Source organism: Eptatretus burgeri, chromosome 1, assembly GCF_056783735.1.
Source record: "Eptatretus burgeri isolate ZD-2024b chromosome 1, Ebu_testis_v1, whole genome shotgun sequence".
Taxonomy (NCBI): domain Eukaryota; kingdom Metazoa; phylum Chordata; class Myxini; order Myxiniformes; family Myxinidae; genus Eptatretus; species Eptatretus burgeri.
This window is the reverse complement of record NC_140961.1, coordinates 34880601-34897300: the sequence shown is the minus strand read 5'-3', so window position 1 is coordinate 34897300 and position 16700 is coordinate 34880601. Positions and strand designations below refer to the sequence as shown.

Below are 16700 nucleotides of genomic sequence, written 5' to 3'. Positions count from 1 at the left end.
CCCACCTTCCCCAACTTTCTGTCCCCCCCCTAGTATTCCCGTCAGCGAAGTGACAGGTGGTATTTGCTTGTCTGTAAATAATTACGAACGCAAATCATCCTCTGGTCCCACGTTCATTATTTACCTTGTATCCCATCATTGAACTGTGTTTTGGATGTACCGAACATGCACATAAACATTGGAACATTTTGGAACATGCACTTAAAGAGTACCAAACTTGATGATGGAAGATTGTGGTAATGACCTGTTAAGACCTCTCTAATTCACACGTCATCCTCGTTTATAAACCCCAATTGGACCCTTCATTGAGAAAAAAAATTTCAGTCATTTGCAAATACAGTTCAAGCTCCCTACTAACTCATCCTACACATTTGGTCCACTTTCCTAACCTGTACACTCTCCTCCTCATGTGTGTCCTCATCACTTTAACTGTCAGTCTTACACAATCAAGCTTTGTTTCAAAGAAAATCACATCTCATAAAATGGTGATTATGTGTACACATGTTCCTGTGGACAGGATACCATGGGAAATGAGGAAGGTGTGAGTGAAGGTGATATTGTGAAGATTAACAACCTGTACTGCAGGGTTGGTGAAACACAACAGGCCAAGCGAATGGTGCTTCCCACTGTGATTAAAGGTAGATAGCACAGTTACCCTCCTACCCCACTCCCACAACGACCTTTCTTGCTGAACACCTATTTTCCTCGCACTAGTCACCTTTTAATCATAATGCACACATTCACCACCCACCGAGCACACACATTCTTTGGGAGGTGTTGAAAAGCTTTTCTCCCACCATGAAGGAATGATGATCCTGTACCGGAGGAAACTAAGCACAACTATTATATATTATCTATGTTGTTTCCAGCAAGTGTCTTACTTTTTATTGATATTTTTTCCTGAAGACATTTAAATACAGTCAGACCCCGACATTCTCGGTTCCGCTATGCGTGGAACCCGTGTATTCTCGGTTCATAAAATGTGACCTGCTTCTGCATGTGTGGCCCTGTGCATCACATATTCACGGTTCTTCGTGGACGTATTCCTTGTTTTTCATGGGTTTATTTGATTTTTCCGTGATGAATCACGAACCGCTGGGAACCTATTCCCCTTTTTCCCATTGAAACAATGCTCTGACATTCACGGATTAGACATTTGCGGCATTTTTCAGGAATGTGTCCCCCGCGAATGTTGGGGTCCAACTGCACAAGTTATGTTTTCGCTCTGGGAGTTTTAAAACAAGAAAATTAGATATTTTGATTCCATCTCATGCCTTTGCATATCCATCTGATCTATGCATCTTTCATTTACCGTAACTCTCCTCCTTTCCTTTTCATCAATCTCGTTCATGCACATAAAGAGTCCCAAACTTGATGTAATTTCCTCTCATTACCTCTGCCCTCTTCCACAGAATCAGTGTGCAATGTGAGCCTGGATGGTAATGAGGGTGAAGTACTCAGTCCCGGCTACCCTGGTAAATACCCAAACAGACAGGACTGCTACAGCCATATCAGCACCAAGCCTGGGACTCGCATCTCCCTCACATTCTAGTATGTGCCTCTCCAACACCACAGGCTAGGAGATCATGTCGATCCAGGTCTATATGGAGAATCTCATTAACATCGCTTAATAACAAGAATAATGATCTCTATAAGCTTAATTATTTGCTGCTTAAGAATATTGTGCTCACCACTGAAGTTATGGCCAAACAAATGTTATAATTACCCATGTACAGGAAGCAAAAAGCGAGGGTTAAGCAATTGGTTCACGTCTGTCTGTCTGTCTGTCTGTCTGTCTGTCTGTCTGTCTGTCTGTCTGTCTGTCTGTCTGTCTGTCTGTCTGTCTGTCTGTCTGTCTGTCTGTCTGTCTCTCTGTCTCTCTGTCTCTCTGTCTCTCTGTCTCTCTGTCTCTCTGTCTCTCTGTCTCTCTGTCTCTCTGTCTCTCTGTCTCTCTGTCTCTCTGTCTCTCTGTCTCTCTGTCTCTCTGTCTCTCTGTCTCTCTGTCTCTCTGTCTCTCTGTCTCTCTGTCTCTCTGTCTCTCTGTCTCTCTGTCTCTCTGTCTCTCTGTCTCTCTGTCTCTCTGTCTCTCTGTCTCTCTGTCTCTCTGTCTCTCTGTCACATATGTCTCGCTGTCTTCGGACGTGTCCGGGTGGTGTTTATCTCCAGACAGAATTTGTGCCCGGGCATTGTTTATCTCCAGACAGTGTTTGTCTCGAGACCTGTCTGGGTGTTGTTTGGGAAGACCTGTCTGGGAAAATGGATTTCAGACATTATTTTGTTTCCCTCTTCACTGTTATTCGATGCAGAATCATTTTGATGAAACAGAATTAATCGTAATTAACGTTCCACAACACATCTGCCTTCCCTTCCTCTCAACTCACACTGCGTCCCTTCCACCACTCCTCCTCACCCCCCTCCCTCCCTCCTCTTTTTTCCCCTCCACCTCTTCACTCTCCCTCCTATCTCTCTCTCCATCCCCCCCCCACCCATGATTAATATTCTCGTCAGTGAAGCAACGGATGGTATTTGCTAGTATGCGAATAACTCATGTAATTCTTTGCAACAGTTAAGTTTATTTTACTCATTGCTGATTGTACTCTTCCCTTCCGGTGCTCTGTTCAACATACCTCCTCTGGCAATCAAATGTATCTGCTCATGGTCATTTGTGCATGTGCTCTTTTCAGTAGTTATCATTTCACCTCACTCACTCCCGATTCATCACAGGTACAACTTAATTTAAATTGAATGCTATATTTTGAACACGAATAGGAGCATGAATCGGAAAATGAACTGCACTTTAGCAGTACTTTGGCTCTGAATTCATCTCGATTGTGCATGCACAGAGAGAAGTGTGATAATTGTTTTAAACCATCTGCTTGTCTGGCATTTAAACAAAATAGAAAACAAGAAAAAGAGCAATCAGAGATTGTAGATCCTCACGATGACTTCTTTTGAGTGTTGTATTTTTTTTTATAGGTTTTCAGATAAATCCAATATGCCTGCCAAACCAGGTCACCTTTGATGTCATATGTGTGATTATTTTGTTCCTCATGGATAGGCGGTCATATCTGTAAAGTTTCGCCTTTAACCCATTTCAGAGAAGAAGATTTTTGAAGGTTTTTTTAACAATATGGCTGCCAAATCACGTGACCAATGATGTCATGAATTTTTTTTCTATGTACCATTTTATCCCTCAATGACCCTCAAAAACTTTCATACTGATTGGATGTGGTGTTCTATATGTGTAATTATGATGTCATAACAAGGGCACCTTTGACATTAAAAAATTACTTATTCCACACGAGGAGTACTTGCTGCATGCCAAGTTTCAAATTTTTCCGTGGTGCGGTTTCAGAGATACAGAGGTCCAAAGTTTATTAATTTTTCCAATATGGCTGCCACACCACGTGACCTATGACGTCATAATTATCATTGAAACAATTCTACATGAGTAGTCGCACCAACGGTGAAAATTTTGTCTCAATTCGACAAGCGGTTGTGGAGAAAAACACAAGTTTTGTGTGGCCAAATAAACACAGACAAACAAATGAAAAATCACTCGTAGAGTGACAACTTGGCAAACCACAAAGTAGAATGGCACTCGGTAAAGTGCAAACCTCTGTCAGGTGGAACAGTTTACGTTTTGTATCCCACTGATGGGCTGGATCTGAACCAAAATCCAATCCTCTTGTTCTTGTCACCTACTCAACTTACACACCTTGTTTTGTCATAACTTGTCCACAACTTTTTGAGATATAGTGATATATTTAGTTTTTGGTCCTATCAATCAACTTTAGAAATCAGGCATGTGTTGACCTTTTGACCTCAAAAATTAATTGGTAGTTTAATTCAGTGACCTGACATGAAAATGCTCTTCAAATTTCAAGTTAATGGGAATAAAATTGAGGATTTTAGAAATCTGGCCTATGTTTACCTCAAAATTAATCGGTGGTTGAATTTGGTGACTTGATATGCAAATGCTCTTCAAATTTCAAGTGAATTGGATTAAAATTGAGGATTTTAGAAATTTGGCCTATGCTGACATTTTGGTATACGTTGACATCAAAATTAATAGGTGGTTGAGTTCAGCGACCTCATATGCAAATTTTCTTCAAATTTCAAGTCAATCAAATGAAAATTGAGGATTTTAGAAAATTTGGCCCAATTTGGCCTTTTGGCCTGTGTTGATCTAAAAATTAATAGGTGGTTGAATTCAGCAACGTGATGTGCAAATGGTCTTCAAATTTCAAGTCCATCGGATGAAAATTGACAATTTTAGAAACAATTAAAAAATTTGGCCTATTTTGGATTGACCTTATGGCCTATGTTGACCTTTTGACCTAAGATAACCTCTAAAGTAATAGGTGGTTGAATTCACTGACCTGACATGCAAATCCTGTTCGAATTTCAAGTCAATCGGATGGATTTGAGGAATTTAGAAAAGCTGGCTCAAATTGGCCAATGTAGACCTTTTTGGTTGACCAAATTTTACAAAACTTCAATGCGGGACTGTTGCAGGGTCGGTGACATTAATCTCTGAAAATTTCAGAACGATCAGTTGAGCGATTTGGGCTGGAGGTGAGTGGACAGACAAACAAACAAACACACACGCACACAAACACACACACACACACACACACAAACAGGCAATCAACATGTCAAAAAAAATAGAAAATATTTTGCCAAGTAACAAACGGACCCAAATGCAATACCCTCTCTGAATCCTTCGGCGAGGGTAATAATGCCAAACAGGAAACTTACTGTTTGTAAGGATGTCATTTACATCAGGTACAAATAACCAATGTAACATGTTAAATAATAAGGTGGTGAAAAAGACATTGCATCAACGGCTGTAAACTTCCAGTATGTTTTTTTTTTTTCTACAACCTTTAAAGTTTTTATTTTATTTCAATTGAATTATACAATCAAACAATGTGTAACACAAATTGCCTTTTTTGCACTTTAAAAACCCTCCAGTTTAGCAGTACTTGGACATGTTAAACAAGAACGATAATTGCATTACAATCCCTGTCCCTTCTCAGTGTGATATTTTCTAAGTCCAAAAAGGGCATAACTCTGTGAAAAACTGATGAAACTCCCTAAAACTCGAACTTGTTTGGTAACTTATCATAACAAAGCCATGTACCAAGTTTCACTTGCATATGTTAAAGGGTAGGTATGGGGGGAAAAAAGTCTGAAAAACCACAGGTGGGATGGATGGATGGATGGATGGACAGATGGAGAGCAAACCTAGAGTCCCCTCCGGTGAAACCAGTAGGAGACTAATAAAGTGTTGTAGGGGACATCATTGGCGGTAAACTTCTAGAATTTATTTATTTTCTACAACCTTTAAAATCTTTATTTAATTTCGATTAAACCATACATTGAAACACTGGAGAACACAAATCGCCTTCTTAGCACTTTTAAAACCCTTTTGTTCTTGGACAAAATATTGCAGCATTTTACATCATCATGAGCAATCAAATTTGCTGCTTGTAGACCCATTTCCTTATTTCTCCAGACTGTATGGGTTCAATGAACTCTCTAGTCATACCTGCACTTCGTCATTGTGCTGAGAAAATATTGTTGTGGTTACCAAATTCGCAAACCACCATTCAGGTCCCTTAGGTGAGGTATCTCGGCAAGTATATGTGTAGTTAGGCCCAAACCCGTTGTCTAGTGGGAATACATGTCATTTATGCGTGCTGCGACTCTTCAGGATAGCCGTTTTTCTTTTACTATCTTTATTTTGGACCAACCGCCATGATTACCACCACAACCACAACATCAACCACCAACCACAACGCCGCTTCACCACAACCGCCACGACCTTCCCGTCACACCTCGCAACCGTAGCATCGCCACCGTTCTTGCCCCGCTGTGGGTACCGGTGTTGGACTCGTGCAGGGCGCGCGTCGAACAGCGTGTACAAAATCACGGATTTTGTGCTTCAAAAACGGATCAAAAACGACACACGCCCACTTTTTGCCGTCCAATCGGTGAGCGAGGGGCGATTTGGCCCCGCCTCCAGGACGATCGATATATGCAAATTTATGGATCAAAAAGCCTTCACGCCCACTTTTTCTCGGGCCAATGGGGAGCGAGGTGAAAGGTCAAAGGGAGGGGGTCAAAGGCGAAGCTACGGGGGGATAAAAGGACCGTGTCGAGAGTCGGAGAGTCCAGAGGCGGAGAGTAGGAGAGTCGGAAGCAGAGGGTCAAGACTTCGCGGGCGGTGGAGCTGCTCGTCGTGTGCGTTGGAGTCGGAACGGAGGGGTCGAGCTGTGGAAAGGCGGCGACACCAGATGAGGGGGTGCTCGCGTCGTGCAGGGAGCTGCACCCGAGGGAGGCCGACAGCGCGACCTGGCCGAGGTGGAGACGCACACCAAGGATAATAAAGATCCTCTATACCCCGAGCATCAGCAACCCCCTCCTGTTTCCCCCCGCGCTGAGATAGTGCGACCAAGGGGGCCCCTTTCCCACCCCCTGCCAGACACTGTCCGCGAGGCCCGAGGAGTTGAGGCGCCATCGCCGCTCCGCGTCTCATCACCAGACGGGTAAGCGCGACCCGGTCTCGGCCTCAGGCCCGCCTCATCCTTGAGGGTATTCTTTCCTTGGTTTTGGGTATGTGTTGTCGGCGCCGTCTGTGAAGTAGAATTGTATAAGTGTTGCCGTGTGCTCGGTAGTCGGTATTAGCTCTGCATTGTCTTCGCTTTTACATTTGCTTTTTGTGTAAATGGAATTGTGTTTTTCTTTTTTTGTGTGCTTTTGGTGGAATTGAATATGTGTGTTTCCCGTGTGCCGCGAATAAATGTGCTCTGTGTTGAACTGTTTCCCGCTTCGCTTCGTCATTTCTCCCATTGAATCCTCATCTTGCTTCACGTAAAGGGTTGGTAGTGGGCTGAATACGCCCGATAATTAATCGAACCGTCGAGGTCGACGATAACACCGCTCGGTTATTCTGATAGTACGGAACGGGTCGCTTAAGTGGCCCGTGTCCGAAGTCGACCTGCGGCGAGGTGCGATCGCCTGGTCTACCCTCCGCGTGGGTACTTAGGTAGGTCGAATTTGGCGAGCAACCCTATCCCACGCGGGGGCTGATTGGCTCGATCGCGGTGAGACCGAAAGGTCCACCCGTGACTGGTTCCCGGCGTTAGTCCGAGAGGGTCACGACTGGATTGTCCGTCCGGTGGGCGACGTGCCGCGATTCGAGTTACGTGGCCGTCCGCACGCCGGCGGGCGCGAAATCCGCAACAATATCATATCTGATTGCAAAATAAAGACGATTTCTTCCCCCTTTCAGTTCATCATTTTGAAAAGAGTTCAGACCAATATAATTTCATTAAACTGCTTTTATCACGACACTGATGTTCAGCCAATGTACCATGGTAATATGAAAGGCCCAGCAGCTTGGAATGTGCAGAACCTTGTTCAGCATGTTGTGAAAAAAATATTCATAATTCATTTTCCAGATAAGTTTTTTCTTTAAAAAAAAAAAAAACAATCAAGCAACCACCATCAAACCCTGCACTACATCAGGGAATGTTATGCTGTGCTGAGTCCCAAGTTACACTACACCTGCCCTCAGTTTGACCTGAGGATGTCCTATATATGGCTGAAATGTCCCGTTTTTTAGTTTGTGAATTTTCTTGTTCATTGCACAATTTTATACCTTAACATTATGATTTCAACTTATAAATGACTGTAAGGGATATTCCTACTCCTCCATGCAGGGGATATTCTTTCCTTCTCAACACCACCTCTCGTTTCCCATCCCTTTCACTCTATTACAACCTCACCATCAATCTATTTTATTTTAGTAACATCAACTATGTGATATCAAATCGATTTATCAACTGTTTGAGTACTGTTGGCCACGATTGTGGCCTACGTCATTGTTTAACAATCTGTATTGTTTGTTCCTATTCTATTCCTTGTTCAACCTAAGTGTTCATTCCTGTGGTTGCCCCCTATGGTAGCCTTATAAACAATACAGACGTTTTATTCAGTTTTCCTGAAAAAAATACCATATTTTCATGTTGCATAATGGAAAATTCATCATTCAAACAGTTAATTATCAAAGACATCATATAATTTCACTTTCTGTTTCCCATCCTTAAGCTCCATGAATGTGGAATTCAGAACTGCATCTTGTCCTTACGACTATGTGGCTGTTTATGACGGCACCTCGACCGAGAGTTTGCAGGTATACAAACCTCGCTACACATTACATACAGTGCATGAAAACCTGCTCCAATTACTGTATTTACACTACTCACTCAAATATGCAAAGGACACTATATATATATATATATATATATATATATATATATATATATATATATATATATATATATATATATATATATATATATATATATATATATATATATATATATATATTGTGACGTCCACGGGACTTGAACAGTCCCACCAACGTAGAATGAGCCGAAACGATGGAGGCGGTTTATTTATTTATAACCCAAACATGGCGGTTCTAATCGCTCTACCGCAAACGGGACGAGGAAGGTGGCACGAGTCGCTTTTCAATGAGTTGATGATGTTTATTTGTTTTATTATTAACCAGAAATAACAAGACTCGGCAAGAAGAGGGATCCGGGGCGATTCGACGGGATGGTGTGGGATCGGGCGTGGGGAAAACGCAGACAATGCCAATGAATATACAGATCTCAAACCCTCTAAGGTGCCAAGTTCACACACACACACATACACACACAAAACGTAGCTATTTCTGGTGGTCAGGCTGGACCGTGATGTGGACGCAACTGTCCCTGGATCGGCGTCGGACGAGCTGGCCTTGCTCTCGTCAGGGGGGGGGGGGGCAGGAGAAACCGTGGTGCTGTCGACCTCCTGGTCCTGGCCCAAGTCCGCTCACAGCCGCCAGGGAACCAGTTCTGTCGCCAAATTGCGAGCAGGAGAGGGAGGCAGGTCCGCCCGCCGTTCGACCCCGTACTCCGAGTCAGCAGAACCCCAGAGCCAACCAAGGTGAGGCACGAGGCTCAGCAAGGCTCCAAGACACGATGAAGAACACGATCAAATCAGCACAACAACAAGTACGCTCTCCACGCAACAGCCTCCCCACCAAAAAAACACGATCTTTTTGTCCCGATCTTCTTCCTCTTCCTTTTCGACCCCGAACAGAACCTTTTTATCCTTGGTCCTCGTCACTTCCAATCGAGCCCACCGCCGTCGCCTTCCGCCAATCGTGATCACGGGGCGGAGCCATCCGCAGCACTGTCCTGTGACGTCACAGCCAGCCTCCAGAGAATACCAAATGGGGTTTACGCAGACACACTTACCCTATCCCGTGTCCCTATCTAATTACGTGACAATTATCATTTCCCCCTTGAAGAAATGAACATTTACTAGACAACTTATCACCACTGAATTGCTACTTATTACATCGAGATCCTGGTAAACTCGAACAGCATGGCATACCTAATTAAACATCCTAATTACCCTTTGAATGCATACCCCCCCTCAAACGTAACAATATATATATATATATATATATATATATATATATATATATATATATATTGTCTTATTCGCCTTTTATATTGTTGTCAGGTCAGGCCAAATCAGATCTGTGACTTGCTGCAGGTATCATGTAAACCTGTACTAACTCATTTCATGGTCGGGTTGCTGGTGACCAAACCGTCTCCCCCCACCAAGCTTCCTTGTGAGGATGGTGTATGGATATGGACACCCAACAGGATTAAAAACAAAACCTGTCAGAAGGTGGAGGAGCTCCTTGTTAGTTAATGGCTATCCATATCTGGTGCCCAACTGTGTCTGTGGACGTCTTCCTGCAGTTGGGTACCTCAGACATGGAAGTTGGTGGCAGGATTTGCTGTCCGGTCACAGTAAAACATGTCATTCCTTAAAACACACAAAAAAGGCAAGGAAAACTGAAAACCCACTCCGTGGGAGTACCACCTGTGCAGCGGCCCTTCGCAGGGTAGCTCGCCAGATGATGGGATTCGGGAAAAGCTTTCGGGACCCACATTCTTTGATGATAGGAGGAAAATCACAGGGTAACCTACCTGGGTTGCGGGTGGTGTGTGTTAGGTTGGTTCTGAGGTGTCGTCTACCAGTCGGCGGTCTCCTCGGGTTAACCTGAGGCGGACCCTTCGGGTGGGTGCTAGGAATGCCCCATCTCTAAGAGAGGGTGATCACCTGTCTCTGTTATCATCTGAGCTCAAGCGTTTGGACATCAGTATGGCAGCACTCTCTGAGGTCCGGAGACCAGATTGCGGCGAGATCATGACAGGTGGTTAAATATACTACTGATCTGGTCGCTCTGACGGTTACGATACCCAAGGATTGCTGTAGCTGTGTCCAATAAGCTGACCTCGATGATAATTGAGGTAACACCAGTCAACGAGCGTATTATGAGACTGAGGATCCATCACTCCAAGGGTGTCATTTCCCTGATCTCTGTATATGCTCCGACTGAGGCCAGTGACCTCACTATGAAGGAAGCATTCTATGCTGTGGCTTCAGTCTGTGGTTCATCGGTGCCCCAGGCAAGATACTCTTCTCGTCTTGGGGGATTTCAATGCATTGACTGGCACTGATAGGGATGATTATGGGACATGTGTTGTTCCCAATGGGTCTAGAAATGGGAACCAGCATCACACTAAGTTCATTGACTTTGGGTGGCTGGTTCATGGTTTCAGCACCCACAGACTCATCGGTGCATTTGGTATTCCAAAGCTGGTGATGTGGCAAAGGAGATTGACACACTGGTCAGTGCTTGTATGGACTGGATTCTGGGAATGATGTAGGAGAGATCAAGTTGCGGTGCATCGTTTGGGAATGTCAAGCTCTCTGACCTTGATTTTGCAGATGATTCAGTCATCTTTGGGAGATGCTGCATGTCTTTTTGGGGGTCCTCGTGGTGCTGAATGAAGAGTCGGAGCCGCTGGGATTATGGGTTTCCTGGGTCAAAACCAAGATCCAGGTTTTTGATGACATCTTGGATGCTGATATCTTGTCTGTAGCTGTTTGAGGTGAGGATGTTGAGGTCATGGAGAGATTCACTTACCTTGGCAGTGATATTCATGTTTCTGCATCTTGTAAGCCAGAGGTCAATAGATATCTGGGTCGGGCCTGAGGAGTCATGGATTCACTGGATCATGGGGTGTGGCGTTTTCGGCCCCTATGCAGGAGGGTGAAAGTCAGAGTCTTCAGATCCTTGGCGCTTCTAGTCTTGCTCGACAGATGTGAGACTTGGACTCTGACCAGGGATCTGAGAGAGAGGGACTTAACTTCTTCGGTATCAGGTCTCTTTGGACAATCCTTGGCTGTCACTGGTCAGACTTTGTGTACAACGAGCAGTTTCTGAGAGAGACTCAGATGAGGTTTATTACCTTATAGTCCGTGAGCGTCAGCTGTGGCTGTTTGGTCATGTGGCTCATTTTCCTGATGCTGATCCTGCTCACCAGATTCTCTCAGCAAGGGAGTCTCATGAGTGGAGGAGGCCAACGGGCAACCTCATGGTTGCAGCAGGTCGATCAGCATCTCAAGGAGATGGGGATGGGCCAGGCATCTGCCCGGGGGATGGCCAGATGGAGGCCCTTGGAGTACCGGCGGAAAGTGGATGCAGCAGCACACTGCTCCAGCGCATGCTCCCATACCTGACCTACTTTCACCTAATCTGTTTTAGATTCACCAAGTGAAGCTTCAAAAGGTTTTGCAGCAGTTAAATCCAAAAGAAGTCTCATGAGGTGGTTAACCATTCTGGTATTTGATCCACAATCCACAAAACAAATTATTAGGTTTTGATATCAACACAGAGGCCTACATTAACAAAGGATACCATGTGATCTTTGATAGCCATATGAGGGAGGGTTGCAGGGGGGATTGTGAAAACCAAGTTGGCAGTGACAATTCGCTCACTCTTCCTCCAAATACAATCTTTAATGTCCACCAACTAATTCTAGCAGATGGAACACCCAGTTGAATGCCCCTCTGAAGGATGGTGCACCTTGTAATGCAATTCCCTCCCTGAAAATCATGAATGCAGCAGTTTATAGTTGGGCCCAGAATTAAACCAAGGCAAGATAACTCAAAAGCAAGTGTGCTACCTCTTCACCATATCCTGCAGTACGAATCATTAACTTCCTAATGATGACATAACACATATGGATGACGTGAACGGTGTTCTGCATGTTTTATCCATTCATTATGCTGACTGATTCCAGGTTCTCATCCTGTGTTTTACATCTCTTCCATCATGTCATAAGATAATCATTATTTTTTAGATTTCCACCTAAAACTTCACAGTATCAAGGAAACAAGGAAATCCAATGCAGGTGGAGGCCATTCAGGCCATCATGCCTGTGTGAACACCACACTAACCCATCTCCACAAGATCCAAGGAAGAAAATGCAAATAAATGTTTTTAATTAATGAATTTTTTTTGTTGTTTTTTTTGTTTTTTTTTGTTGATTTTTTTTGTAGTTTTTGTATTTTTTTTTTTTTGTAGTTTGTGAAGTTTTTTTGTGGTTTTTGAAGTTTTTGTATTTTTTCCCCCCTCCTCAGGGGAGAGGGCATGGGCTTTGTTAAAAAAACACACAACATCAACCACACGACCCCCCCTTAACAAGACCCCCACCAACAGCACTCCGTACGCATGCACATAATCACGCATTAATGCTCAAACGACCTAAAAGTCCGATCAACATCCCCATACCCCTCCATCTCCATAATTTCCAGGTACTGATCTAATTCTAATTTAGACTTATCTACATTTTCTGCTGCCAGTACCTTTCCAGGGAGAGCAGTCCATGAGTTCACTACTCTCTGAGTGAGTCCCCTACCTTACTACCGTCTTAACTCCCCTCTTCTTTACTCTGAGGCTATGACCCCTGGTTCTGTCACTGTCTACTCTGTTGAATAATTCATCTGCACTTATTTTATTTCTACCTTTCATTATCTTAAACATCTGTCATATCTCCTCGTAACCAACCGCCTCCTTTCCAGTGAATAAAGCCCCGTCTCTCCTTCAACCGCTCCTCATAGCTGAGTCTAGCTCGGCCCGGAATCAATCTCGTAGCCCTGTGCTGAACCCTCTCTATGACATTTATGTCCTTCCGGAATTGTGGTGACCAGAACTGCACACAATATTCTCGATGTGGCCCTCACTAAATTCCTATACAATGTCAACACCTATTTTGATTTATAAATGATTCCCCTCCGAATACAACCTAAAACCATATTTGCTTGAACTATAGCTGCCTGGCACTGTGCTGCCTGCTTACCTCCCATATCTATTACCATCCCCAGATCCTTCTCCTGTGTGACATGCTCCCAAATTATCTCTTGCATCCTGTAATCTCTATTTTCATTGTTCTTTCCCATCCCCAACACCTTCCACTTGCTCAGGTTAAATGCCATCTGCCAATCTTTTGCCCAATCTGTACAAGTATCAATACTTTCCTGAATCTGATCACCACCCCCTCTGGTATCCACCTTACCTACAAGTTTTGTGTCATCAGCAAATTTGGAAGGCTTACTCTTTACTCCATTATCCAAATCATTGATGTAAAAAATGAATAGTAATGGTCTGAGTACTGATCCCTGAGGTACCCCGCTACTTACATCCTCCCAGCAAGACATCCTCCCACTCACAGCCACTCTTTGCTTCCTATCACTAAGCCAGTTTGCAATCCAATTAGCGACCTGACCAGCCACTCCACAAGCCCTCACTTTGGCTAACAACCTTCGATGTGGCACCTTATCAAATGCCTTCTTAAAGTCTAGATATACTCTGTCCACTGCCTTTCCCTCATCCACCCAATCAGACACTGCCTCATAGAACTCTAAAATATTTGTTAAACAGGAACTACATTTGGTAAACCCATGATGACTACCTTTAATTAGTTTGTATTTGTTTAAATGGTTCCTCATCTGGTCCTTAATTAATGTCTCCAACACCTTCCTCACAACTGAAGTCAAACTAACAGGTCTATAGTTTCCCAATTCTTCTCTAGATCCTTTCTTCAATAATGGTGTTACATTCGCTCCTCTCCAATCCTCCGGTACCTGTCTTGACTCCAATGAGCGATTGAAAATATCCGTTAACATCTTGCTTACCTGCTCAGCCACCTCCATCAATACTCTCTCAGTTGCATATTATCTGGACCCGGAGCCTTATCTTCTCTTAGATTACCTAGCTGTTCCTTTACTTCCTCCACTCCAACTTGGATCTTCTGTAAAAGCCCTCCCTCACCTCCTCGACAGACACTCTCAGCTGTTGGCAATTCTCATGACTGTTCTTGTGTAAAAGTTGAAGAAAAATACCTGTTTACTAAGTTGGTAATGTTTAATAAGTTTAATAATCCTCTTTATTTTGTTTATATTTTTTCTTTCTCCCCACCTCTGCCCTCTCACCCACCTCTTATCTTCTCCTCCCCAGCTGGGCAAGTTCTGTGGTTGGACGGCTCCACAACCTGTGACCTCAACCGGCTCCGTCCTTCTTGTGTATTTCCATTCCGACTTTAGCCTTCGGGGGACGGGTTTCCAAGCCTCCTACATATCACTGCACACCTAGTCTAGCTGGGTCCTCATTGGCTCGTTCACTCTTCGGGTTTCTATTTGTTCTGTTAGTGTCGCCTCCTGTAATTTCCCCTTCCTTTCTTTGCTGTACTAGTGTCCTATATCAGATATTTGTCATTCCTTTTACAGGTATCTCCACTTACCATTTTCCCTCCCATGGTGTTTTATTCCTTGTTTCCATGTTCTCTGTTACCATTTCATCCTTCATAACAGTTTCATCAGCTGTATGAGAAACCAACAACAGTTCTCTTAACTTCGTCAACAGCAAGAATGTATCTGAAGGTTTTGTTTCTTCTCATTGTCACAGATGGTTTGTGAAAACAAAGATTTCATCTTGAGATACAAAAGGAGAATATTTAAAACATGAGCTTTTACAAAGTAAAGAAACTCTACTGAAGAAACTTCACTAAATTGGTAAACTTATTGTATATACAACTCTTTATGTGAAACTGAACATCATGATTTAGTAAGTGAGACAGTTTTGACCCCACGACTGCCGTCACTTGAAATCCTTGAATTTTCATCCTCACAACGTTTTAAGTTTGAAACATGTCCAGTGTTCTGATGTGAAACATCATTGTAGATATTTACTTTGTTAAAGAGTAAATGAGGAATCACTCTGGTACGATCACAATACTTATTGAGCTCACCTGCTGGTCACGATGATCACGTTACTCTGTTTATGGCTTGGCATGAGGTGTGGGTTTTGATTTGGGATCATAAAAACCATAATTAACCTGATGGTGTTTGGAATGTGGTAGATTTGGGTGAGATCTTTCAATGGAGGGTTTTTTGTACAAAAATAAAACTTAGAAAAGTTATTCTTTCGATTCTACTTTGGCCTTGACCAGGTGATTTGACCTTGGCAGGTATGATCACATTAACAGAGCAGAAACAATGGGACAGATTTGATGGATTAGTCGGACGCAAAGGTATTTTCAACAAATGTAAAGTTTAAGTAAACGAATCACAGAAAGAGATGAAGCCTGGATGTGAAAGCACATCCTGAAGATGAAGAATTTGATCCTTTATAACAGAACGTGGTGCTTTGTGAGGGGAAAACCAGACATCCATTTTTAAAGGATTGTATGTGATTGTTATTTCAAATCCCAATTTCAATGAAAAGATCACATGACTTGGCACAGAGATGTAATTCATTCACAAACGAGCTTTGTAATTCCACATCTCCCCTGATACAAGCATCACCTTTCTCTAATTATAAATTGAACCCAGGCTGGAGAGCTAAGAGGCAAGTGTGCATACCTCTAGGCCATCCTGTCAGCCCCAGCATCACCCCAAGAACACAAATCCCCTTTTTAACAGTTGTAATAAGTTATTGTTAAAAAAAAAATAAAAACTGACCAATACAAATTGATGACAGCAAGTCACTCATCCTTAAAGAGAGGTCAGGGTCGTGCTCACATGGTTGTTTGTGAAATCACTCTTCGGGTTATTTCAGTCCGACCTCGATGTGCTGTGAGCAGAAGCAACTCTCTCCGTGGATTTTCTTCCATCCAATGTTTTTGGTTCACATTTGCAGCAAGACCTGGCGTGAAGGACTATAGTTTGTAATAAGCTCTGATCACCAGATGGGGGCAGAAATTCAGGCACTGAAGCACCAGCTGGTGTTTTCACCCCGAGGACTTTGATAGGGAAGTGAAAGAGTAAACAAGGAGGAGGTGTCACTGTAACCAGATGAACGAGACAGGGTGTGGTGAAGAGGGAGCCATTTTACAATGAAGATGGAAATAAACAGGTGTGTTACCCAATCATGTGCACGGTGGTTCAGAAATCCACACAAAGCTCTTTCCTCCCATTTCAACCACAACTTGGGTGCTGAGAATGAGGGGGAGAGAGAGAGAAGTTACAATCACATTGTTATCCCGACACGTCATCTTCTCAGCCAGTCTGACTCTATTACGAATGTTCGTGCTAAGCTTGGTTCCTTGTATGACTTGTTGGACCGCTTTTGGCCAAAACAGGGAAATAAATGGTAATGTCAGGATAAAGGAACTTGTGATCACACGCTCTGGCACCAAGGAAGGTCTTCATGAAGGTCACACGTGGAGAAATCCAAACACGATGAAAGGGTCTACAGTCCATTACACCTGCACGGC

General features: G+C 43.4%; 1 protein-coding gene across 1 annotated transcript in view; it reads left to right on the top strand.

Annotated features, from left to right (window-relative positions):
- The window catches only part of LOC147034215 (astacin-like metalloendopeptidase), a 37790-nt gene extending 22354 nt beyond the window's left edge, over positions 1 to 15436 (top strand). The window contains exons 9-12 of the mRNA XM_085878751.1: positions 518 to 638; positions 1413 to 1551; positions 8119 to 8203; positions 14444 to 15436. Coding sequence (XP_085734877.1) covers positions 518 to 638; positions 1413 to 1551; positions 8119 to 8203; positions 14444 to 14578 — 480 coding nt within the window. The 3' untranslated portion in view covers positions 14579 to 15436. The remainder of the gene's footprint in view (positions 1 to 517; positions 639 to 1412; positions 1552 to 8118; positions 8204 to 14443) is intronic.
- The last annotated feature ends 1264 nt before the right edge of the window (positions 15437 to 16700 follow it).